The 25,130-nt window shown below is 37.9% G+C and overlaps 2 protein-coding genes across 5 annotated transcripts in view; one reads left to right on the plus strand and one right to left on the minus strand.

Annotated features, from left to right (window-relative positions):
* KAT2B (lysine acetyltransferase 2B) overlaps window positions 1-11,621 on the plus strand; it is a 40,849-nt gene extending 29,228 nt beyond the window's left edge. Inside the window, exons 12-18 of one of the 3 annotated variants that reach the window (XM_085051076.1) lie at window positions 526-636; window positions 2,166-2,309; window positions 5,069-5,183; window positions 5,946-5,982; window positions 6,339-6,402; window positions 6,474-6,584; window positions 9,623-9,812. In XM_085051076.1, coding sequence (XP_084907202.1) covers window positions 526-636; window positions 2,166-2,309; window positions 5,069-5,183; window positions 5,946-5,982; window positions 6,339-6,402; window positions 6,474-6,536 — 534 coding nt within the window. In that variant the 3' untranslated portion in view covers window positions 6,537-6,584; window positions 9,623-9,812. Of the gene's footprint in view, window positions 1-525; window positions 637-2,165; window positions 2,310-5,068; window positions 5,184-5,945; window positions 5,983-6,338; window positions 6,403-6,473; window positions 6,585-9,622 lie in introns of all 3 variants that reach the window. The other 2 variants (XM_085051074.1, XM_085051077.1) reach the window with 2 other exon arrangements.
* A 1,195-nt stretch (window positions 11,622-12,816) lies between these two features.
* SGO1 (shugoshin 1) lies at window positions 12,817-17,780 on the minus strand. 2 transcript variants are annotated; one of them, XM_085051078.1, is made up of 9 exons: window positions 17,531-17,780; window positions 17,010-17,152; window positions 16,730-16,926; window positions 16,214-16,318; window positions 15,683-15,747; window positions 15,387-15,526; window positions 13,934-14,782; window positions 13,574-13,748; window positions 12,817-13,351 (listed from the first exon to the last, which is right to left on the minus strand). In XM_085051078.1, the coding sequence occupies exons 2-9, from the start codon at window positions 17,143-17,145 to the stop codon at window positions 13,210-13,212; spliced, it is 1,809 nt and encodes a 602-aa protein (XP_084907204.1). In that variant the 5' UTR covers window positions 17,146-17,152; window positions 17,531-17,780; the 3' UTR covers window positions 12,817-13,209. The 2 variants fall into 2 exon arrangements, with proteins under 2 accessions (XP_084907204.1, XP_084907205.1); XM_085051079.1 differs by lacking the exon at window positions 17,531-17,780 and adding an exon at window positions 17,270-17,428.
* Window positions 17,781-25,130: the final 7,350 nt, after the last annotated feature.

Below are 25,130 nucleotides of genomic sequence, written 5' to 3' on the forward strand. Positions count from 1 at the left end.
GCTATTTATTTGATTGTGGACTCAATAGTTTTCTGCACCTTATTATGGTAATTGTTCACTGTTCCCTTTTATGCTTTATGATAAGTTTTGATTTTGAATCCTTTGAGGCAGAGACTGTCTTGCTACAGGTGCACAGAACACTGGAATAATTTCAGTATTGCTGCTGCTTTGCAGTTTTGAAGTGGTATGGCTCAGACAGGATGCTCTGTTGTTACAGTATGTGCAGTTTTGTTATGGGTGAAATATGCGACTTTTAATGGTCGATATCTAATTTAAAAGAGGAACAAAAAAGGTGGGCACCTTGAATTACAACTTCCATGCTGGGTCACAAAGATACCCTTGCAAAGCTGAAAACAGTTTGCTCTTGAGTGTACGACACCAAGTTAATTATGAGAAAATCTTTAAAACAGGATCGAGAGAAAAGACTGCATTTTGAAAAACTGTGTAATAACCCTCAGTCCACAGGTTCTAATACTTGCAGTCCCCAAAGGCTTTGTCATGGCTTTTTCCTCATGTTTCCCACAGGGTTATGGGACTCACCTGATGAACCATCTGAAGGAGTACCACATCAAACACAACATTCTCAACTTCCTCACATATGCAGATGAATATGCTATTGGCTACTTCAAAAAACAAGTAAGTTTAATGCAAGAAATTACTTTGTGCAAGAAGTTCAACATCTAGCTGTGATAAACGAAATAACTAGACATGACAAAGTAGCTGGATAAAATGCATAGTGCAGTTTTACATGTATATTTTTTATCTATAAAATGTACTCTGTGTTCATCTTGTCTAATGTTATTGGCTTCTAATACATTTTGCTTTGATAGAATCATCTGAATATAGGTATATGGGATAGTCTAAAATTTGTCTAATTTGAAAAATTAATAAAATATGGGTTGTCTCCTTGATTCATTCAGTTCTTTCACTGATTCTATACGAAGTATAAAGAAGGACTTGACATATCTGTGACAGACTAAAACTTACCTCATCTACACTAACAGCTCCTCCTGATTTGAAGCATGAGGTTCATGTTCAGGAAAGACAGCAATGCCTAATCTGCCAAATAGATTTGAAAAACAAGTTTCAACTATCTGGTCAGCAAAATGGAGTCAGATTTTTCTCAGAAGTGTACAGCATTAGGCGATGAAGATGGCTGGATAGTGGGAAATTGCATCTTGGTAGAAAGAATTTTTTTTCCACTCCTGTCCTAAGGGTGGCAAAATACTGAAAAATGTTGCCTAGGGAGGTGGTGGAGTCTCTGTTCTTTACAGTCTTCAAGACTGGTCATGGCCTTGACCAACCAGATATGAGACCTGTTCCGAGCTGAGATGGGGCTAGATGGCCTGCTCAAGTTCCTTCCAACCTGTTCTATGATTCCATATATAAAACTGATACAATTTACTCTTCACACATTCAAAATGAATAAAAGCTGGGCCTGTGACTCACCTATTGGGTCTGTGCAGACAGACCATTCTCATGTCTGCAATATCCCCTCAACAGTTTGCAAGTGCTCATCTCCAACTGTCCTAGCCTTTGATGGTAAATTATGAGGCAGAATTCCTGGCTGAATTTTTACTTTTTACTGAGGTATCATAGATACCACTTAACAGAAGAATATAATCAACCCAAGTGAGAGTCCTATATTGCTTTTGATTATGTTAGTTGATTCTTTTGTGTGTTTGTTTTCCAATTAACTTTTGAATTGTATGAAGACTGTAGTATAACTCTGGAACTTGTAATAGAATTTATTAACTTGTTTTTTACTTGAAATACACAAGTAAAAAAAAAAAAAAATCCACCTCCAAAATTGCTATCATCTCAACAACTTCAACAGCAACTTTCCTTGACCTATGACAATGGGATTGGCAGTCTTTAATATTAAATAGCAAATCTTTTAAAAAATCTAGGCTGAGTCCACAGAAAAAAATATCAAGAAAAATCTCTCCCCCATTTCTCTTCTTAGCAATTAACTATTTTTGTAACAAGTGCCTCCAATGAGAAGGTTTTTGCAGCACTGAACCATGGTCTATAGCTCACTCTGTTGTATTTTTTTGCATTTAAACGTTATAATGAATTTGATTCTAAATCCTCATTCATTTCAGTTAAAGCAAATGTAAAAGGAAAATGGCATCATGACAATATAAGCTTTTTTAATTTTTCAGGGTTTCTCCAAAGACATTAAAGTACCAAAAGCAAAATATGTTGGCTACATCAAGGATTATGAGGGTGCCACATTAATGGGATGTGAATTAAATCCGAGGATCCCCTATACAGAATTTTCCGTCATCATCAAAAAGCAAAAAGAGGTAAAGATTGAAATGAAATGTTTAATGCTATCCTCTATTCAGATGTTTAGAAACAGTTCAGTGGGTGCCAGGTTAGCTCTCTTCTTTGCTTTGGTGCTTAAATTTGAGTGTATACTTTCATTAGTTAGAATAATCCCTTCATACAAGTCACAGTGCAAAAATTTTGTAGTTGAAGCATTGAATTCTAACTTACTGTCTTAAAACAACAAGACTGTTAAAGTAATGATATTTTGAGGGGTAATTCACAGTTGAATTTTGTGGTAGTTAACTAAGCAAAATCTGGTGAGATTGATTTTCTTTTTTTTTTTTTTTAATTTATGGCTGTCAATTCCTTCCCCCCCATATCAGTAGTGTTCATTAGCATGACAATTAAATGGAGTGTTTGTATTGTATGACCTCTATTTTATTAGAAAGAAAGAGGATTCTTTTTTCTGACTCCCTTTTAATATATGAAACAAGGGTGGCCTGTCTTAATTTCCAGTCTGAGTTTATCTGGTATGTTCTTTATTTAGTTTATAATAATATTCCATATAATAAGTCAGTTTAGTAGCAAAATAATTATGATGTTTCCGGTTGTGTTTAAATACCTTCCTGGGTTTTTAAATAAATACAAATTATAAGGATAATTTGTTCTTTCAAAGTTAAAACTTGACCTTTTATTTTGTTAAAAAAGCTTTTTTATGGCACAATCATTTTTCTTCCAATAGTATGATTTGGCCCATGCTTGGAGAAGGAGAGACAGTATCTGATGGATTTACAATTAGTTGACAAGGCTTTTTAACTTCACTCAATAAGAAAGTTTTCATATGCCCATACAACATAGACCATGAGTTTTTCCCTTTAATTTCTCCTTGGCTGCATTACCCTTCAGATTCCAGGCTGCTGCTGGACATGCCATCTGCCCCTTAGGGATGGGATGTTGTCAGTGTGGGTGGATAGTGGATTATCTCTTGTAGCCTCTTATGTCTTAGGTGTGCTTGACTGCAGTAGTACAGCTCTGGGCCCAAACCATCAACATAACATGCTGCTTCCAAAAACTTGTCAGTTTTCCAAATTTTGGCTCTCGGATTGCTTTCTTCACTCTCTTATTTATTGGGATGTCCACATTATTCTAAAGAGCTTGGAGACACTCCTCTTGTAGCTAAACTGCCTTGATCCTCCAGACATGTCATGTCCAACATTATTAGGTAGAAAGCTGCAGTTATACACTGATGTGTGCTGTTGATCTTCTCTGAGAATAATTATATACAGTTTTGGAAATGCATCTTAGGATTGCCTGTTTAACACTCAAAACACAGATCAGGCCTTTTATTCTCCCTGTTGCAAAGAAATTTAGAAATAGCCCTCACAGTCTGCAGCTTTATGAAGAATGTTTGCTTGTCTGCTGATATCAAAAGCAGTGAAAACGCTACCTGGACATAAGAATTTTGACAGCTTGTATTATGTACCAATTTTCTTGAATGCTGGAATTGGCCTGTACTAGACATCAGACTTTTCAGGACTTCTTCTTTTAGAAGTGAAGTTTTTCACAGAATCGAAGGTTTTATTTGAGAATTGGAATATATGCTTATGGCTGCTAAGACCATATCACCCAACACTGTACCAATAGCTTGTTTACATTCATTCTGAAAAAAATGACAAATCCCTTTATGCAAAGCTGTGTGACCTACTGACTTGTGAACAATCACTGTTACTGATTGAACAGCTTGCTTTAATCAGGAAGAGCCACTAGTTCCTAAATTATACGAAGGGCTTAAGTTGGATTTAATAATTAGATTGAAATTATTTTCGTACTATGCTGGACTCTGGCCATGGTACTGTTGTATACTGTATTTCTCTTAACATTTCTAAGCTCTGTTGAAAGTCTGCTTTTCTCTTTTCCCCTTCTTTGAGAGGAAATACTATGTGTGAGGGAGTGAAGGTCCTTAAAAATAAAAATATGTACATTTTTATTATTTCCAGAGAAAACGGTCTGTCAAACTGGTGGTCTGAATTGCTGTGTATTTGTTTACTCCAAGTTAGAAAGTTTTTAGTCACATATTCACACATAAAGCTTAGATAAGTATCTAAGTGTGTATCAGGAGCACCAAAGCAAATTGCTTAGGATTTGAGGTAATAAGATTGCAAAGTAAAACAGGGTGTACCCAGGAGTGGGAAAAGCTTTTCCCTAGCATTTACAAGCAGAGTAGAATTTTGGTTCTGAAGAGTGGCATCATTCTGACATCCTCCAGAGAAAATTTTCCATGATAGTATCTTTGACTGATACATAAGCAACTCCTATAGATATATGGACACTTTGAAGTGAGTAGGTTATTTCTAAAATTTCAGAATACAAACACATATGTACATCAGAATATGTGCACTCAATATGTGCCTTGAAATTTTTGACCAGCTGGGCTGAATCATTTCAGAAGCTCTAGCTGTTAGAATTTTAGAACCTGTTCCCAAAACCTTCTTCCAGAAAATTTCCTTCTCTGCCTCTGCTGCTGTCTTCCCTGAAGCTGTACAGCTTCTACCTGTGACCAATAGAGCAAGCAATGACTCCTTTTTTTCTAGATTTGTGCCAAAATAGCTGAGAGATTTGGTGGCTTCATCTGCAGAATCAGTATTTGGTCAGGTAGCTCAGCCCCATTACCAGCTTTTTGGAAAAGGACTGCAAGGTTAGGAAGTGAAAATGTTTGCTCATGAGAGTTTTGCATTATTCTTCTGCGTTTAGATCAAACAAATTATTTTTTGTTTTCTCTGCTGCTTTATTGCAGATCATTAAAAAGCTCATAGAAAGAAAACAAGCTCAAATACGAAAAGTTTATCCTGGCCTTTCTTGCTTCAAAGATGGAGTACGGCAGATTCCTATCGAAAGCATTCCTGGAATTAGTATGTATCAATCTCTTTTAATGTAGAACAAAAGCAGAACAGCCCAAGAAAGGTCTGAGACTAGAAATACTAATGTAGTCACAGAGTTCTTTTTGATTAGAATGTAATTGTTTTGGTCTGCTGATTTGATTTCTGTGAAGATTGTTGTGTTTCCATTACAATTGCTGTCTTTGAGATTTCCCCAAGGCATCCCAGGCTGATCTTCTTTTGTGTATGTGTGTATAATTTTACTTATATGTGATCCCTCTTTGATTTGTATCACAGTATAGGCAGCAGTTTCCCTCTGGCTCCATTTTAATGCACTGCACTCCTGAGCAACAATGATTTCTGTGCTAGACATGAACTTACAGGACAAAACAGAATTAAAAAAAAAATTATAATCTTTTGGGGGATTTTTTTTCAGCTGTGCTTTTCTGCAATTTATTCTTTGTCCCTAAGGAATCAGATTGGATAACTTTGTCATCATTATTCTTTACTGGGGTGGGTTGCTGTAAAATATGTATTGAATTATTGAAAAGAAATGTGTTTCATATAGAAATATTTTAGACTCTTTTCAGCAGTCTGGAGGAAGAGACATGTAGGAAATTGAATGGGGCTGTAGGCTAGATGGTTATGTTATTTATTAGGAGTAGCTTTTATTAAAACACACCAATTTTACTGCAGTAGTGCTGAAAAGGCTTTTCTTCTTTGAGTTGCAATAACTCAGTTAATGTTTTGACCTACTGTAGTTCCCATATAATATCTCATGTTGTTGGTGTGCAGGAGAGACTGGCTGGAAACCAAGTGGAAAAGAAAGAGGGTAAGTACTGCATAAAGTAAAACCATTAAGCAGTTGGCATATTTCCTTTGAGGAAAGTCTTTAAACAATGTCACTTGATGTTTCCTTCCATCAATTGGAAATCAGATAAATAATCTGCAAGACATGAGTTCTTAAGTGGGTTTTTTGGTAGGCTTTTTTAATTTTATTTTTTATTGTGGGCAAGTGTGGTTTGGTTCTTTTTAGGGATTTTTGTTTGGGTTTGTTTGCTTGTTTTAAATTTTATTTCTTCCATAAAATGCTTGAAACTTTGGAGTTGCTTTTTGGTAAGATACAAATTGTAGGCATGAAGATAAGAGATTCAAATTAATCTTTTTGTATTCATATTTTCCTTCAAGTAAGGAGCCCAAGGATCCAGATCAACTTTACAGCACATTAAAAACCATCCTGCAGCAAGTGAAGGTGAGTGCTAGTTCTAGTTTACTTTCTGTAAAGATTTTTAAATTATTTCCAATATCTAGTTTCCATATTAGATACCTTACTTTTTTCTTTACCAAAGAGCCATCAAAGCGCTTGGCCCTTCATGGAACCCGTGAAGAGAACAGAAGCTCCTGGATATTATGAAGTTATAAGGTTTCCCATGGGTAATGCCATTAACATTTTTTAAGTATAGAGTTTTAAAATCATTATGCAGACATAGCAGATAAATTTTACTCTGATTGTTTTATGGTGAAAGGTATATGTTACTTGCAGCTCTGAAGTGTCAAGAGTGTGATGCTGTCATTTGAAATTGATGAGTGCTCTGTGACCTTTGTGAAACATGTATGGTATATATATCTGAAATCTAAGTGTGCCCTAGAGAACCCTAATAAGCTCTTAAGTGATGCAGTCAGCTAGAAGCTTTCAGAACTGAGCTAGTGTAGGTGAGTTGTAGGAATATGTTCTTGTGTGTGGTAACTGGTCATTGCAGATCCTGCTCCTATGTTAAAAAACCTCAAGGTAAACCTCAAGGAACACCTGAGCATTTGAGTTGCTTTGAAATACAGATTTAAGATTTCTAAGTCACATAGAGAAAATCTTTTGAAAAGTCCCAGGGTTTTCTAAGTAAGTCTTAACATTTTGCTCCAATTTAAGTTTAGAAAAATGCTTCGTGCAGCTGATTGTAAGCTAACTTTTCTTTGTCTTTTAGATCTGCCACAGTTGTCTGAGGTGTTTTATTTGTTTATTTTTACTTATAAGTAATGCAGCTATTGTTTATGTAGGATTGCTTGCAACGGGAAGTACCCAACTGCTAATAATACTTTTCTTTTGACTGCTTCTATGATAACCCAGCTTTTGACTTCTGGGATATATGATTTCAATGATAATTCAGTGATGCTCTAAACATATGGTTGATTTGTACTGCACCAGATTTAACACTGAATTCCGACACTCCTTTCTCTTTTATGCAGAGCTTACCTCTGTCATTCTGATGACAGCTTCTGAACCCTTTTAAATCATTAGAGAATGAAATACAGGTTCATGGCAGGCTACTACTCATCAGTTTCTCAGAGAATAAAGTATTTGTTCATGTTGCTTTGCATAGGCTCCCAGACCATGTATATCAATTTAATTATTTTTTGTATTCAACTTATCATTCCCAAATAGCAGATATACATATACTTTATGAACCAGTAGCTGGCTTCCTGTGTCCCTGACACAAATTTATTTTCTACCAGTGAATAAAAAGAATGTTAGTCCCCTTCTGTGGCAGTTTTCTCTGTCTGCTTTTCTGAGCAGATCTAGCTGGCTGTTTGAACAGTGGTTTCAAAGAACTTACCTGAGCTGGCAAACCCAAAGTAGGAGTGTTGTCTGTCCTTTCCTTGCTCAGATGCATTACAGTAGAGGTGGGGGCAGCAGTTCTCCTTTGAGGATTAAGCTGAGGCCTTTGGTTTAGTTTTGCCTTGTTTTTTTCAGCTAAGGAGCCCAGCATGACTACTGCTGTGATTTGTGATTAACTTCAGATTTCTTTCTGCTGTCCCTGACAGCATGCTGATACTGTAAAAAGTTGCTCATACAAGAGATAACAGTTGCCTTTATGTTTGCATACAGACTAAATTGTACAGTTTTTGAGAGGTACAGCAGTAAAATTTTTTTACTACCTTCTGAGGTCAGTTCTCACGTATATTTTTTTTTTTTTACCTGTTTTATGTGCTCCTCAGGTGCTCTTTCAAGCAATACTCTTTGGGGTTTTTTTTCCCTTTTCATCTGCCCTTCAAAAGCTGTATGGCTGAGTGACAGATGGAACCAAACTTTCACTGCACTTAGAGGAGAGCAGCTTAACTCTCCAGCCAGACAACATTTGCTTTAGGGGGCTCTGAACAGCCTTCTCAGCTGGGTGCTATAATTAGTCTATGGATATCTAGTTTAGGTATAGGCACCTGAATTTCAGACTTAATGGGAGCTGAATGAGCCTTTACTTCTCCAAAATATGTGCAAAACTAGGGAGTGGCAAGTTCTCTATCATTGGAAAAGGTATTTGAGAGCATACATCAAACTTTCCTTAAATAATCCGATCTTGTCAATTTGACAGGGTTTTTCTCTCTTTTAACAAATTCAAATATCCCTTAAAAAAACCAAAACCCACCCCCTAAAGCCCCCAAAAACATTACCAAAACAAAAATACAACCATATTTTTAAATCTGAAGTTAAAAAGCTTAATTCCCTTGCATTGGAGGTCTTTGGTCTCTGCTGTCCTTGCCAATACTTGTTGATGTTAAAACTTCTTCATTTCAGCTGCTTCTGTTACAGTTTCATAAAGGGGCTGCTGATGCCTGGCTCAAGCACTGCTAAAAAAAATAGTTGTTAGAGCATCTGAGGTGAGAAAAGCCAAGGCATCCAGCACACCTCCCACTACTTCTATTCCTGTACTCACTCCTAGAACACTTGTAATGTAGACAGAATTTTTAAATGACTGATGATAATTACTGGCAAAGCAACTATGTGGAGAACACTGATATGATTTACATATTTTATGGATGACTGAATTTAGTATGAAGGAGAACACTTCTTAAAGAGTGTTCTGTAAGTAAATGTTTTGCATGATGCTCTGAAAGCAGGAGAGATCAGTTCTCACATGATTCTTAAAAAGGATATACAACTACAAACTCTGAAGAGGTGATAAAAATATATGTAGAATGTAGAACAAATTTAATATATTTTTTCAAAGCTGCAAATCCTGCCTGTACTATAGATCAATGTATCTTCTCTGCTGTGTTTGCACAGCAGTAAGGATTTTAGCTTAACATACATGTTTTGTGATGTTTGAATTCTTTGCCTGTACACTCCTAAGGCCTCCTCCAGTGGAGCTGAGAACAGGTTGTCTCAGGACAGTCAAAAGAGCATTAGGGACATCTACTACCCACAGAAAACAGAGCTGTGAGAACAGAAATAAAAAGCTTTAATGTTGTAAAGAAGTAAAAATAAACTCTACATAATATCATCCTTACAGTGACATATTGCTTAGTTCCAGCAGCTCAGTTGCTTTTGAAGCTAAAGAATGGACCATGCCTTAGATGAAGGCAATTTCCATTCCAAATCCTAGCTTTGCCAGTTCATGTAAAATGGCAAATCAGTCTGAAGGGATATTGCACACAAAAAGTCTTTGAATCAAACGCTGTTAATCTATTTTTCTTCTGTACAGATCTCAAAACAATGAGTGAGCGACTCAAGAACAGGTACTACGTGTCTAAGAAATTATTCATGGCAGACTTGCAGCGAGTCTTTACAAACTGCAGAGAGTACAACCCCCCCGAGAGTGAATACTACAAATGTGCCAACATACTGGAGAAATTCTTCTACACAAAAATTAAAGAAGCTGGATTAATTGACAAGTGACACTGTCTTTTTTACAACCAAATAGCGTGCCTACATTATGGACAGGGAAAGCCGTATTATGTCTGAGTTGTGGGACTTTCAAGAAACTTCTGTTTAATACTTAGCACTTTTAAAAACCCTTTTAGTTTTGCAAACATGTATTATACTGAAGTTACAAAAATTATTTTATTAAAATGCTTTATAATGTATTTAATTACGGAAAATTTCTTTTGTGTGCCGATTACCTTATGTTCCTAATAAGTTTATCAGCTACAGCCTCAGAAACCCCACAAACATGGGGGAAGTTGCACATGTTTGGGAAGATGAAGAAAATTCCCAGACAACAGATGTTATAGCTTACCTAATGCAGTACCTATTTGATAAAGTTTTATTATTTTTTCCAGTAAAAGAGAAAATCGTAAGGGAAAACAACAGGTGTGGGGGGGGTTCTGAAACACTTGTTTCTTTGTAGAATCTTTTTATAAGATATTATTTTTTAAAAGAAACACTCAGCTGGTTGAGAAGCTGTGAGAGAAGAGCAGTCAGTTCTGAAAAAGGACTGCCTGTAATCTTTGATAGATGCAAGTTTTTCTATTAATTTTCAGTTTTGATAAATATTTTACCTGCAAATTGTAATCTCATAACCACTCTTTAAGGAAAAAAAAAAAAAAGAAAAATATCTGGCTAGATGCATAATTTCATAGTGACTTGGCTTATGCAGGACATAAGTACCCAAATGACTTTAGAGACTACTTTGCATCTACTAGACAATTTTAATTGGCTTAGTAGAGTTTAAAGTTTTGATGCACTTCATGATCCACCCTACTTACTACTCTTCACTGCTAAATTCTTTAGATTATTCAGCAGAAATAGACTATTGTACACAAAAGAGGACAGTATAGGACAGCTTTGAGCTTAGATACTTGGCTCTGTGGTAAACTGGATTTTCTACCAAGCTTTATTGTAATTGCTTATTAACTGTGATTATTTAGACCCAGGAACATATTAACATTTTACAGCTCTTGCTAGTATATCTTCAAGAACACACACACACACATATATATATATATATAATACATATATTGCTGCTTACACTACATTTAAGAGGTACACCTAAATCCTTAATGGAGATCAGTACAGGCCAAAAAGCTGTCCCTTGATATTTTCTAATTAGTTTGTAACTGTAAATTATAATTGCTTTTGTGAAAAACAGATTAAACTTTCATTCTTGGTGTTTTATATTTACAGATGTTACACTGGTAAAATTAAATAGTTATGAGACTGAGAAAACTAATCCTGTGCTGTGTCAAAGAATCTATTCCTGCAAAATGCCTGTGCAATGTTCGATCACAAGTCAATTCAGCAAGATGTCAGGAACTATGGGAAGTAGTAAATGTGGTACCCAAGGTATTCAAAATGTTAATGCTGGACTTGCCATCGGTTTTGTATGAATTTAGTCTGACCTACATTGGGATCTATAACAAAGGTACAGTGAGTACTTTCTTTTTAATAGCCAGAACAGGATGCTATATATAAACCTGTTTTGTAGATTGGGCCTACAGATACACCTGTTAAGCTTGGTAACCTGTGAATTTTTGTTATTTTCAGAGTAGATTTTCTTATCGTCTTTCAATCAGATTGTCTCTTCTATATTGAAATGTGTTTTCTAATTTAAGAATTAATATTTTCATAGATACTGTGCAATAAAGTTATGGTAGGATATGTGGTTTTGCAAATGCTTTAACAGCTGATGAACTTTACATTTGTCAAATTAATATATTGTACTGGTACAGAATAGTTTTAAATTATATATGTACAAAACCTGACTTATTTTGGCCTCTTTTTTTCATTAATTAGTACTTGTGATAGATACATACATACTGAAGCAATTTCACAAGCAAGCACACTGAAGCTACAGGAGTGCTGTCAGTGCCTCTTCCAGGGAGGATAGAAAAAATGCAAAATGGCCTCTTGAGTTCAGCAGAGCACAATGGGCTGAGCTGTGACCAGTCCAAGTAGCATTCCCAGCTTTATGGTCACTGAGACACAGTGCTGTTACTCCCATCTCCTCAACATTTCCAACAGTTCCTTGACTTAGCTGTTCCAAAGTTTTGATTTTTTCACCTCAAATAATGCTTATGCTATCTTCTGGTATTTACCTTCAAGACTCCTTTACTCACAATACATAATATATGCAGCAGCAAACGACAGTCCAGATTGAACTTTTATCATCACCATAAAAGTACCGAGATGCTTATTTTGCACACCATAAGCAAAACAGGCACCTGTACAATATATGCCAGGTAATTAGAGCAGGATGAGATTTTTCTTTTTCCCATCTGCTCAGATTTGATCTGTGAAAGTTTTCTGAGAGGGTAGCAACAGTGGCCAAGAGCTGTTTTACTGAGCAGTTCTAGAGAAGCAGTTGAGATCAGGAAAGACTGATTTCTTCCATACACAGTTCTATCACTTCAATTCTTCAAGCTTTCTCAATCCATTAAGGAAAAAAAAACCCAAACAATAAAAACCCAGACCCATCACACCTCCCTTGAGGCTGCTCTCCAATCACTGTTTCTTTTTCTGTCTGTGATAAACAGCTGTTGCAGATGTTTCATGAGAGCAGCTGGGGTTCACAGAATACCCCCAAGGATCATTAAATTCAGCTGTTAAGTGAATGGCCACTATAGGGATTGAATCCCCAACCTTGGCATTATTAGCACCAGGCTCTAACCAACTATAGTTCAACCACTCTGCTTCAGTTCCTCTAGTACTAGAATTCCAGACTGAGATGGTGAGGCTGTGCAGCTAGAATTTTAGGATATGAAGTTAAGTTTTCGTCCCAACATGCCACAGCGGTGCAGCTACAGAATCAAATTCAAGCTGGTAATCTGCTTCTAAACAGTGCTCATGCCACCTCATAAGATGGGGACAGAGTACACAGGCCTATAATGCCCACTGCTGACATTATTGCCCTTGGAGCAACTATGGAAACTGGCAAAAGAACACCAACTCACTCAGAGCTGTTTCCAAAGATTAAGCTGTTTATTGGAAGATTCAATATGAAACTACAACCATCACATAAAACAAGATCTGTACAAACACTGTCATTAAAAATACTTCCTTCCCAAAACATCCTAAGTGCATAAAGTTCACCCATAAAATGATCACCATCTTACCCATCAGAGACTTCTCACATAGTCCCAGATCCATTCAAAAGGAGCTTGAATATGATCACTTTAGTTACAAAAATAATCCATACCGTTAAAAACAAGTCACTAGAATAAATCCAGGCCCCCTTAGTTTGATATCCTTAATACATAACAATTTACATATTTATATAGCATATTGTGCAACCAAGTATTTAAGCCACGAAATTAGTTTCTTCATGGCACAAGCATGGTTTTACTGAAAATCTCAATGACAGCTAACAAATTTCTCATTGTATTTTTTCATAGAATCTTTCTTTAGAGAATGTCGTTTAGCGTCTTTTTTCTGCTTGAAAATTGGAGAACACAGGAACTTCGTATCTGTAAATGGATCTCCTCTCCTGAGCTTCCTGTTAAAAAAAAACAGTTTTGTTCCCTACATCACTGAAAACAGTAACTCTTAGCTAGTAAGTTCCCTCTCACATGAACTAGGCTGTATAACTAACTCTAGACTTGTTTGAATGAGCTCTTTTGTTGAGGTCTCGTTTTTAAGATCTAAATAAGCCTCTCAAATCCTCTATTGGATGAAAAATCATGAACTTTATATCAAACTAGAAAGTAAAGACACCTACCCTCCAAGACTTGGCTCTTTATAGCTCACAGTAGCAGTACAGCTCCGCCGCTTGCGTTTTGGAGACTGAGCTTCTTCACCTTCAGGGATAATTGCTGCTTCCCCAGTGCTGGGGAGCACTGCAGTTGTATTGGTAACGTCACAGAGATGCCCACGAGATGGCTCAGAAGGGTGCCCTGTGAAGAAATTAGGCACAGTTCAGGCCATTAAGATAAATGAGCTTAAAAGAAAATCTAACCATTCTTAAAACATTACTCTTAGTTGCCATTAAAAAAAAACCCTAAAATAAACACATAAACCTATTAAACAATGTTATCTTTCAAGGAAACAAAACCAATTACAGAACACTTTCTGTACTTACTAATTGACTTATCACTTGATTTGCTGTTTTCAGTCTCTTCTTCATGACTGAGTTTCTGCTCACGCTGTGCCAAACATCTTTTAGACCTTGGCCTCGCATGGATTGGTGACACAGGGCTCTCATCCACTGAACTTTGCCTTTTCTTCGATTTACTCTTGTAAGGCTCATAAAGGCTGTCATCTGAATCATCTGCAGTACTGCTTGACTCAATGGTACAGGTTTCAGCTGAGTCTTCTTCATCATCCACTTCAGTATCGCTGTTGTCCGCCTTATTTTGTCGAAAAGGTGTAAGATGGACACTCTCTTCCAAATGAAAGTCATAAGCATCACTGATGCCACCCAAGAAATTCAGCTTCTCTTTAGAAACCTCTTTATCCTGTTTTCCTGGTCTTTGTTGGGAAGTACGTGGCCGTCCCAGTTTTCCTTTCTGACGCTTTTCTTTCCTTCCTTGAGGGTTTTCTCTGCTTTTACACTCTGGTTGTTTAAGATCAGAAGTACATTTTAAGTTGAACTGTGTAGTTTCAGAATTTTTCTGGTTTAACACCAGCTCTGAATCAACCTTGCTTTCATTCAAGTCAGAAATAGCTCCACTTATATTTTCTGTAGCACACTTCCCTAGACTTTCCTCAAGCCTAATTTCATTCTGTTCAGAAAGTTCTTTTACTGAATCAAGTGTTTCTGAATGGTCCAGGACACCAGCACAAATTACATCAAGGTTCCTCATCTTTGAGAAGTGACGTCTGGTAGAAACACTTTTTGGTAACATTCTACCAAGTCCAATCTTTACAACTGAAGAAACGTTTTCCAGCTCAGAGTCTGTGTTGTCCAGATGAAAATCAGATGTCTGTCCTTGTAATCGAAGAGAAAATGTTAAATTGAAGAGGAAATGTTAAAGCTAAACAGTAACACCATGTTAAGGCTTTGTGCAACAATTCTGAATCTGTCAAAAATTCAGACTATTCTTTGGGTTTTCTCCACAGACTTGTATAAGCTAGGATTTGGCAATTAAGATAAGCTCTGTTTAATACAGCTTCCAGACAGAAAGCAGTTAGGGTATATAACATTAGTATTTTCCTACAAACTGTTCCTTTTGGAAAGGTTATTTACAGTCATTTATTTTCCTGATTCTTTTGCTTTGTTAACAAGTTTTTATTGATTTCATAAATACTAATGCCTGTATAAAGGTAATTTTAGTTGGTTGAACTGTTTGGTAGATAATGAAACTGGATTGCAGGTATAGAGAAGATAAAGCAGTTTCAAATTCCTCCCCATTTTGCTGGGCATCTTCACTCAAACATTTTACAGTGGACAGTATTAGCATTCCCCCTTTATGGCAATCAACAGAAAATTACTTGTTAATTCCTTCAAAAGCAGTAATTTTTTAAACTTGTACTCAAGACATTTTTTTTCCTAACTCAAAACAGAGCAGTATCTGATACTTTGACTTAGTTACCTTCACTTGGAATTATCTTGGTAAAGGAAATGTCACTGCCAGATTCCACACAGGTCTTTGACAAAGAATTTCTATTGCCACCAGTTTCCATCCCACTTGGGAGTACAGGACTATCTTCATGAGCACACTTGAGAGGTCCTCTAGAGAAAACACCAAAGTATTTACTGAACAGCAATAAAATTAATGACAAGGAATGATTTCATTATATTGGGTTTCTTCCCTTTTCCCAGTTAGAAAATTAAATTTCCTGTAACAGAGTTTTCAAACATAAACAGGCATTAATCAACGATACTTACATTGAATGTACTGGTCCTGTGACACTGCAACTATTTCCAGGACCTGAAGAAAGCACTCTTTGATTCTGTCAACAAAATAAATCTTACTGTGATGAAATGCCTGAAACAAGCTTGCACCACCTACAAATTTTAGACAACAGCCAAGTTACCCAAGGAAGGACCAAAGAGGCCCTTGAATCTTTCTGTCTGGCTAACACCAGGTGCTGTGGGTGTTAGCCAGCCACCTACTCAGCTTCTGCACATCAGCACATTCATCACCAGCCCAATCCTACAGAGTGGACAGGGGAAGGAACTGTGCACTAAACCCCAGAAAATAAGGGTGCCTCAGCCACCTCCTAGCAGAGTGTCAGTCCCACTTACAACCTACTGACACACCTCCACAGTGTGCATCCCATGGCATACTGGGAACTGTGGGACTAGTCCTTCCTCTAAACTAAGGCTCAGATCTAAAAAACCATGCTCATCTATGGTGGAGAAAGTGAGGGGAATCATTAACAGAAGTCCTGCTTCTCAACAGGAAAAGATACTTACCATGTCTATGGAACACAAATTCTTTGCTGGGCCAAGGAGAGTGACTGAGTCCAGTAAATTCTGAGAGACTTTGGAAATTATCTCATTCAAGGCTGACAGTCGATTCTAATGGACAAAGGAAAGACAGTAACACTGTTACTATCATACTCTAGTATCAACTACAAACTTCTTATCAGCACTATGAGAGAACTCAAATCTGAAGAAACCTCTGTCAGGTGCCTTCACATGGGATAAGCCTCCCATAAAATTCACAGAAGATTTTTTTTTTAAATTAAGATTTTGGGTTTTCTCTTTCTTATTTTAAGTAAATAAGAAAGAGTAGTGAGAAAAAAGAAAGTTCGTTACTAGGTGTTATGGTATCCAAACCAGCATACCAAGCTAGGTGATAAAAACCCCATTGTACATACTGAGTTAGTGTTTTATGAAACACTTAAGATCATAAAGATATCTGCCAGTGTATTGTTGCAGATTCTGATGTTCAGCTTCACCAGCTCATAAAGTTATTACTAAAAATACCTCGACAAGTCCTTGTTCTTGCTGGAACCTACGATTTCTTTGCAAGTCAAACATCTGAACCTTCAAAATGTGATAATCTTTCCTTAGTTGAAGAATGGTAGCTTCAGCTTCCCTCAGCTTGAGCTTTTGTTCTTGCAAGGACAGAGCCAGATCTCTGTTGTTTGCTTGAATGATCTTCATTTTGTTGGAGTTGTTGGCTGCAACAGAACAGTGAGTGTTTCAAATGTGTTTGAAAAGAAAATAAATAAAATATAAATCCCAAGATATTTAAGCATCTTACTTGCTCTTTTGGCCTTTACGGTGGAGAACTGGGTAGTTTTACCCAGCCTTGCCCATTTCTGAATTCTTTTCTCTCTCATACGTTGTTTTATGTCACTCAGACTGTCTTTGAAGGACTTCCTCGAGTGTTCTGCCATCTTCTACCTTTAAAAGCAGAAAAGGTGAAGCCTCCCTGAGGCTGGGGTTGCACCCAACGCCAAAAGAAAAGGGACAAGGGACACACGAGTAGAGTTCGCGGCAGTTTTAAGCGGACATACACACCCAGCAGAGACCCGCATCCGCGGGCAGACACGCAGCTCTGGCTCTCTCCCCGCAGTTAGTGCGGCGGGGCTGCTGTCACACCGCGCCTTGTCCGAGCTGCAGAGCGCTGCGTGCCCGCGGCAGGCCGGCAGGGCTTCCAACACCGCACCGCAGGGAGGGGAAGCGCTGGGCTGGGGGGATCTCCCGAGGCGCGGGCAGCCGGACCCCGGCTCCTCCAGCTCTGCAGCCACAGAGCCCCAGCACCCCCTCGACCGGCCGTACCTGCTCCGAAAGGCGAGTGCGGAGCCGGGCTCCTCCCGCCGACCGGCCGCGGCCGCCCGAGCCCCCGGCGGAGGCGGGAGGGCCCGCAAGGATCCGCGGCTCTGTACGCAGCGGCCCGGATTTTTCGTCTTCCCGCAGCTCGGTCCTCCCCCTCCCCGCACGTCCGGCTCCTTCCCTTTCCTTTCCTTTCCCTCCGTGCCCGCGGCCCGGCCGGGCCCCGCGGAACGGAACGGAACCGAACCGAACCGAACGGCACGGAACAGCACCGCCCGCGCCCGCCGCCACGCGCCGTTCAAACGCCGCCGCCGCCGCCTCCCATTGGTGCGTCCCCAGCGCGCGTCACGCCGCGGGCGCCGCGCGCACGCGCACCCGCTGCCGGCCCCGCCCGCCGCCCGCAGCGCCTCAGGAGCAGCGGCGGGGCGGGACAGAGAGCTGCGCGTTAAATAGCAGCGCCGGGAGGTTAAAGTCATCCTTTTGGGGTGGTTGGTTTGCTGCTGTCGTGTGTTGGGGCAGTAGCAGCTTGTGCCTTTCGCAGTGCGGAGTTGCGCCATGAGGGTTACCCACGGCTAGGCCGTGAAGTGTAGGACAGGCGTGAGGGGAGTTACATCTTCTATGTGCTCATTGCATCGTGACCGTGGCCTGCTGAACCCTGATTAAACACTGGGAGAAACAGGACCAAAAAGAAAAAATCAGCTAAACAATGTGTTATTAGCAGAAAAAATGCTGTTCTTGATTCTGATAAATGAGCCTTTCATAGCTGCTACGCTTTTTTTCTTACAGCTCTTCCCAATTTCCTGGTTTTATTAATTACAGCTTGCATGTGGTGTGGCAATCTGATTTCAAACTTGAAAAATTCTCGTAGATCATGTCAGAGACCATAGTCCATGATATGCGTGCATTTATCCTTTTATGCTCTTTGCAAAATTATGTAATTTTTGTTTTTCCAGTTCAGAATAGCTGGCCTCATCTGTGTATTTTTACAATAGTATAAATAAACATTTAACCTAATCAATAGGTACAGTTTAAGTTGGTGCTGCATTCCTGTCAGCAAATAAGTTGTCCTGCAAACCCAGTCCTTGGTGCAGTGTGACAATCCCCCTTGGAGACATGAGATCATATAAAACCCCCCATATTTTCTTCAGGATTCAGCATGAAAAATTATGAGAAATTTACACACATTAGACCCACTAACTAGTAACACACAAAACCACAGCAACCCACAATCTTAATTTCTCTTTACATATTTTTTTCTTTTTTCCTATCTGCTTGCTGAGCCTAAGTAACACTAACTGATCCTTCCAGCCCCAAACAACTCTCCCAAAACAGAAAAAAAAAATCTCACAGGCCTGGGGAAAAAAGAAAAAAAAATAAATAAACACAACCAAGCAATCAAAACCCCACAAAAACAAGAAAAAAAACCCTGCCCCCCCCAAACCAGAATTAAAATAGAGGCGTACTGGACATTAAAAATCACATACTATTTAGAAATACTGGTTTTCTGGTATTGTATTATTAACTTCTCATTCCCTTCCCTCAGGCCTCTCACTGATTTAAAGGCAGTAATTGGCCACAGTCCTCCGCTCAGCTGCAGCAAACAGTGTCACCTGAAGCCTTGCAAATCTCTCTTTCTCTAAACATAGATGAGACTCTCTCACTGAACTCAGCTTCTGGGGACTTAGGGGGTTGTTTTTCAGCTTTTTTTTTTTTTTTTCTCCAGCTAAGCACAGCTATTCTAAGCCAAAGCAATACCTTTCCCTAGAAACCTTGTCTTGCTTAAAGGCAGCAGGTGTTTTTTGTTTGGCCAAGTAGGAATTGATAGTTCCCAGCAGTGCCGGTAAGGTCTTTTATCCATTAGTCATTTATTAGCTTGACACAAATACACTGATTGTGATTAAATGAACCCTGTCTTGATTTAAAAATAATGCTTTCCTTATTACTATCTGATTACTCACTACTCTTAATTACATTTTTTTTGTCCTGAGTATACCTATATCAAGAATAAAAATCCCCTCTTCACCTTTTTTCTTTCTCTTGTTTCCATCAATTTTGTTACAGCTCTTTCAGAAGTACTTTGGAATCTTTCTGCAGATTATCTTTGGTTTCCTGTATTTGAATTTCTGTGTCCTGATAATCACATTTTCACTGTTACCAAGGTGTGCTCATTTGTGCATTGGTCTGATCTCTAGACAGTTGTGTTTCTATTAGATTATTTGCAGGTTATACCTTCTGTATCATTTTATTTATTTATAGCAGAGGATTCCAAGTAGTGAATTTTTCTAGCTCAACCAAATCTTTGCTGTAAGCAATTTCACATTTTCCTCTATAAAGATTGATGCTGTCATTGATGCCACAGTTGCTGTGGATTATTAGTTTATTTCTAGCGGGTGTACTCATGTGGCAAAACAGCTGCCGCTGCTGCGGCTGGAATTGGAGTGTGAAAAGATTTGTTCTCATCTTAGATTTATTGTCTTGCATTACAAGGCAAGAGTATCTTCATATAATTACAGCAAATTACAGGAATCAGAGCCGTGATTCTGGGAGCATTCTGGATGTTTCTAGTCAGAGTTCACATCTGCATGTGGTGTTACATGGTGATGCCCAGTACATTCTGTTAGGGCTCAAAGTTCGAAAGCCGTCGTTTTTGCCAACTAAGCAAATAATCAGATATGGAATATCCTATGCAATTTTAATTAGTTACTTTTATTGCTACCACCACCAAAGTCTTCAAATAAATGGAATTTTAACTTTTTGAGTGGATGCTTATGAGAGGTATTGATAGTCCAGTACTTGATAGAAAACATTTTTAAAACTCCTATTGGTTTCAATAACAGGATGAAATGTATGGCTCTATAAGAACAGGTGTTTAGGCTTGCTATATATAATTTTTCATTCATTTTTGGTGATCACCAGTAGGGCACAAAAGAGCAGCCATGATGTGGATGACCGATGGCAGACTTTTGTTGATGCAGGCAGCTGAATAACCTCCCAACTTAAATACCCCACCCATCTTTTCAGCTGCTCCAGTCCAACCCTGCATCAGGCAACCACAGTGATGATGTTTGCACTGTCTGGTTTTAACCATCAGGGTAGCTCAGTTAGGGTGGTAGATATGACTCATTTTATTGCCTCTACCGCAGAAGGTACAGAGGTGGAAATCACAATATGTGTAAAGCAGTGCATGCTGTGAAGACAAAAGGAAAAGGTATATAATATACTATTACGTTTAGTACCAGATCAATGAATACTGGAAAGTGTTCTCTGTTAGAGGACATCCTCAGAATTATACAATGCCAGTATTTCCTTCTGAGAGAGAGAGAGAGACTGATTAGTGGCACACAGGACTGTGTTGCTTTCCATTACCTTTGGGGTTAGGGAATGTCGTTCATGTCTTGCTGAGTCAGCTCTGTTCTCATTTGCTGTGATTTGCACACTGATGCTGCTGCCTCGCAGTGCTTCTCTGCTTGACCATCGGATGGTTCATTTGTAAACTGCCTTCAAAATGTTCAGCTCTGATCAGTTTGGAGTAGGATGTTTGTAGCTATCATCTTCATGGAAGTATCGTGACAGGAGTCTAAGGATATTTGGTGTGTGAGAACGGTGGGGACTGCAAGATGCTGATGCACCCTCTTCTTCCCTGAAAACAGAAAAGCAGCAAACATTTTTTGGAGAAGCTGGCACAGACATATTTGATAAAAAAAAGGCTTTGTACTGGCCTGACCAAGTTTGGCTGAAAGTCCTGTAGAAATAATGACCTGAAAAGATTTGACAACCAGATAATTGGTATTTGTCCTTCAGCAAGGTTAAACAGAAATGTGAGCATTTTTGGGGTGTCATTGTTTTTATGTATGTCCATATGTGATGTTTCTTTCATATTTCAGAAAGATTTATCAAATTAGGTCCATAAGTTGCTAAAGTTCAGACCATTTCTATTTTGGAATATGTTATTAGTATCATATTTTCTAAGTTATCCATAACCACTTTCTAATTGCAATGCTGATATTTTTCTTTCTCAAAAATAACTTTGTTCTACTTACAATCAAAACCACAAATGGAAAAGAAGCCTGAGGTAATTGAAGCATGAGGCAACATGGGTTTCATTAAGCTAAAATTAATTAGCTGTAAATCAGCATACTTACATTAGTTGTATCAGTGTCTTTTTGATGTACATATGTATTCTAAATTGTTCTAAATGCATATATATACATAAATCTTTGTGTTCTAATTAATTCTAAAATGTTTTAATTATTAATCAGTTAAATGTAAGTAAGGAGGTGAAAGATTAATAAATATCTTGATTTGTTCATGAGAGATATTCCAGAGACAAAAATATATGCAGTGATTATTCTATGGGTCAGATACAGCTCTGTCTTCTACTTTAGACACTCTGAATTATAGATGTTTGAGTTGCCACAAAATCTTTTCTTTCAGTGCCAGAGAAAATCCAGAATCCCAAAAGAGTGTCTTAATCTGTAGCAGTATTGCAACAATGTATCAATCTGAAATCTTGAAACATGGATCTACTGAGCAAAGAGGAATAATGAGTCAAAAGCATATATTGAACATTTAACATTTTCTCAACATTTCCATTGACTACGTATCTTAATTTATCATTGCACCATCTGTCAGTAGACCAGAGCCCTTACTTTCTCCAGTACACAGCAGTTATAGAGCACGCAGGCAGAAGCAACCTCCTCCCCCTCAAATTTTCAACCCCCAAATTTCATACCAACCTCTGTCTCACATTATTGAAGTAAAGCTTAGCACTGGTTCTAGGTTTCCAGGTAGTTTTAAGTAAGTATACTTTTTTCTTTTTAAGTTTTGAATTTCTTTGTGATTTTTTTAAACCATTGAATGGAATGTTTACTGACAAAACTGTTTCTTTTCCTTCTGTTGTTTGTACAAATATGTGTCTTTCCACCAATTACCCAGTTTTTCCTGATGAATAAATAGCTCAGTAATTGAATATGCCACTGGTAGAGCAGTGGCATAAAGAGACAAAGGCAGAAATGACTGCATATTGGATCTTGATGATGATGATGATGATACTATCAGATGTAATGGAACAAAACTCATTCATGGATACAAGAATCTATTTATTGTAGCTTTTCTTAATGCTAATATACCTGTCATAGTCTGAGAGGGGAATATTAATCATATGATAATAAGTGCAGAAATCCTTGATTTTGATTGAACAGAGTGCCACCAGCTTCCCACTCTTACATACCTTCTCTCTATAAGGTACTGTGTTGCCAGTTGAGAGGGTCTCAGTTTATATGGGTAAACATGGGGTTAGAGCTGATATCTTTGCTTTTGCCTTTCACTTTAAACACAACTACGCTACACATTAAATACAAGTATTTATTTGAGGGCTTGTAATAGTGTGTACTGTGCAATCCTTATTGGCTCCTAAAGCCACTGGTAAAACATGATGAAAGACAGAAGACTGAAGAAATTAGCAGCAGCATTTGGCATGCACATTGGCTGGAGCACACTAGTACTGAGTAGGGAAAAAGTGTCTTGACAGCCAGCATTGCCTCTGGATCAGAACATTTGGTTAAGGAGGATTTTTACGAAGTGTGGAAAAGCAATTTTCCTTCCTGCTGGGGTTGTATTCCTGCAGTCAACTCTCAGAGGTTTGGGTCATGGGTGAATGAACAACTTGCAAATGGCTAATCGTTGTTTATAGGTAGAAGACAGAGATGCAGATTGACAGATACTTTGTTCTCTTATAAGAGGTCCTGCACAAACACTTTTTACTGACTTCATTCCAGCACAGAGAACAAGATATGGTAGATAGGGGGAAGATAGGGTACAATAAATTATATAACCATAATAGCCAAGGACAGACAAAAAAACAAGCACCATTAACCCGTAGTAGTCCATTTGGTTCTGCTCTAGGTATGTTGCCCATATTAAAATAAAATGGATTATTTTATTACTTAACATGTTTTGTGGGAAGTGCTGTGGGTAATACCAGGCAGAAAACAAAGGCAAAAAAGGAGTGGTCAGTTCTAGAATAAAGCAATAGACTGCAACTATCATTTGTTGCTTCTGTTGGTAATGGATTTATTCACACTAAGGCTGCCGTTTCTTTTGAAGAAATGATGGGTTTGAATGACAAACACTCATGAGGATCAACAGAAATCATAACTGTATGGCCAAAATGACATTATAACATTTGACATTAAAATGGCTTCTAAGGTTTGAGGATGTTTTGTTTCTGTAGCTTAGCCTGCCACTGACATCCTGGTGTTTACTTGAACAGTTGAAACAGATCTGTCACAAGAAAAAGCTGTAAGTGGCATAACGATGGTAAAGAGATATGGAAAGACAGCTGAACTGCTGCAGATGTGAACTTGAAACATGACAAGATTTTTGACTGACAGAAAAGTGGAACGGAGGCAGAATTCTCCAAGGTCTCTTATCTTTGCACTTTTCTCTTCTTGTGTTCCTCTGTATCTCACTACCTTTTATCATTCTGTTATCCTACTTTGAAACTGGATTATAGTGTCCAATGTTACAGCTTTTCATTCCCACAGTTTCATCTGGTTTTCTGTCCTTTTACAATATTTTTTCTCAGTTTTATTGGAGAAATCAGAATAAAAGAATGCAATATTGTTATTTTATATTTATAGGCAGATACAACAGTTACAGTAAGAACTAGATATTGTATTAAGAAAGAGGAAGCAAAAAAGCAGTGTGTTGAAAAATACTATTTTTAGTGGATGGTCCATGGTTCTTTTAGTTTATTTTTTGTAATTCAAATATTTAAAAATTTAAGAACACTTGAAAAATGGGATACTGTGTCCAAATTTCCTTCCATGTGAACTATTTAAATCAATAGAAATAGAGCACAGCATTTGTCCTGATAAAATAATTGTAAAGTTCTGGAGTATTACTGAAAAAAGCAATCAAACTACTATGTCTCAAATTTTAATGTAATCAGTATGTTCCCTGAAAGTTTTTCACTGTAGTTAAGCCAAAAATTTCTAAAATGAAAGGCTGGGAGGAGATCTAATAGAAAACCTTCAAAATACTTTAGTACAAAGCAGTTTTATAGAAATTTCATGTGATAAATTAGATTGAAGTAATTGTTTGCTAAGAAATAAGCACAAATCTGAACAAAGTTGCTCAAAGGACAGTTTTCTGTGCATATGATGTAGAGAAAATATCTTTGATACTGATGTAGAGAAAATGAAATTGCAGACATGGAGCCCACTCAACATGCAGTCACCTTCCTACACATCTCTCCTACCATTTTTTGTTGGAAAGTAGATGCAGACTGTTGCAGAAGAGTCTCTTGGTTCCTATTACATACATTTAGATAAAGCTCCATATTTCTGGTTTTCTTAGTTTAATTCCTACAGATACTATTGCATGTCCATCAGATACCCTGGCTGCTGCCCTAGTCAGCAAAGGAAATAAACACACACATGCATACAGATAATCCTGGTCAGTTTAGGCCAGCTAAGAAATGATGGCTAATCTAGACCTCTCTTTTTTATCTCTCTTTTTTTTTTTTTTTAAGAGGTCTAGAAACATGGAAGTTCTAGAAATATGAGGAAGATACTGCTATGCATAAACTAAGAAGCTCAATGTG

The sequence above is a fragment of the Lichenostomus cassidix genome, chromosome 2 (assembly GCF_008360975.1).
Source record: "Lichenostomus cassidix isolate B80296 chromosome 2, HeHo_3.0, whole genome shotgun sequence".
NCBI classification, from domain to species: Eukaryota; Metazoa; Chordata; class Aves; order Passeriformes; family Meliphagidae; genus Lichenostomus; species Lichenostomus cassidix.

Bases quoted from the DNA above. Each gene is read 5' to 3' on its own strand.
- SGO1 (XM_085051078.1), bottom strand. From the start codon at position 17,145: ATGGCAGAACACTCGAGGAAGTCCTTCAAAGACAGTCTGAGTGACATA. The intron at 16,927-17,009 runs GTAAGATGCTTA...GTTCTGTTGCAG, and splicing joins CGTAAAGGCCAAAAGAGCAA to CCAACAACTCCAACAAAATG. The intron at 13,352-13,573 runs GTAGGTGTCTTT...TTTTTTTAACAG, and splicing joins AAAGAGCCAAGTCTTGGAGG to GAAGCTCAGGAGAGGAGATC.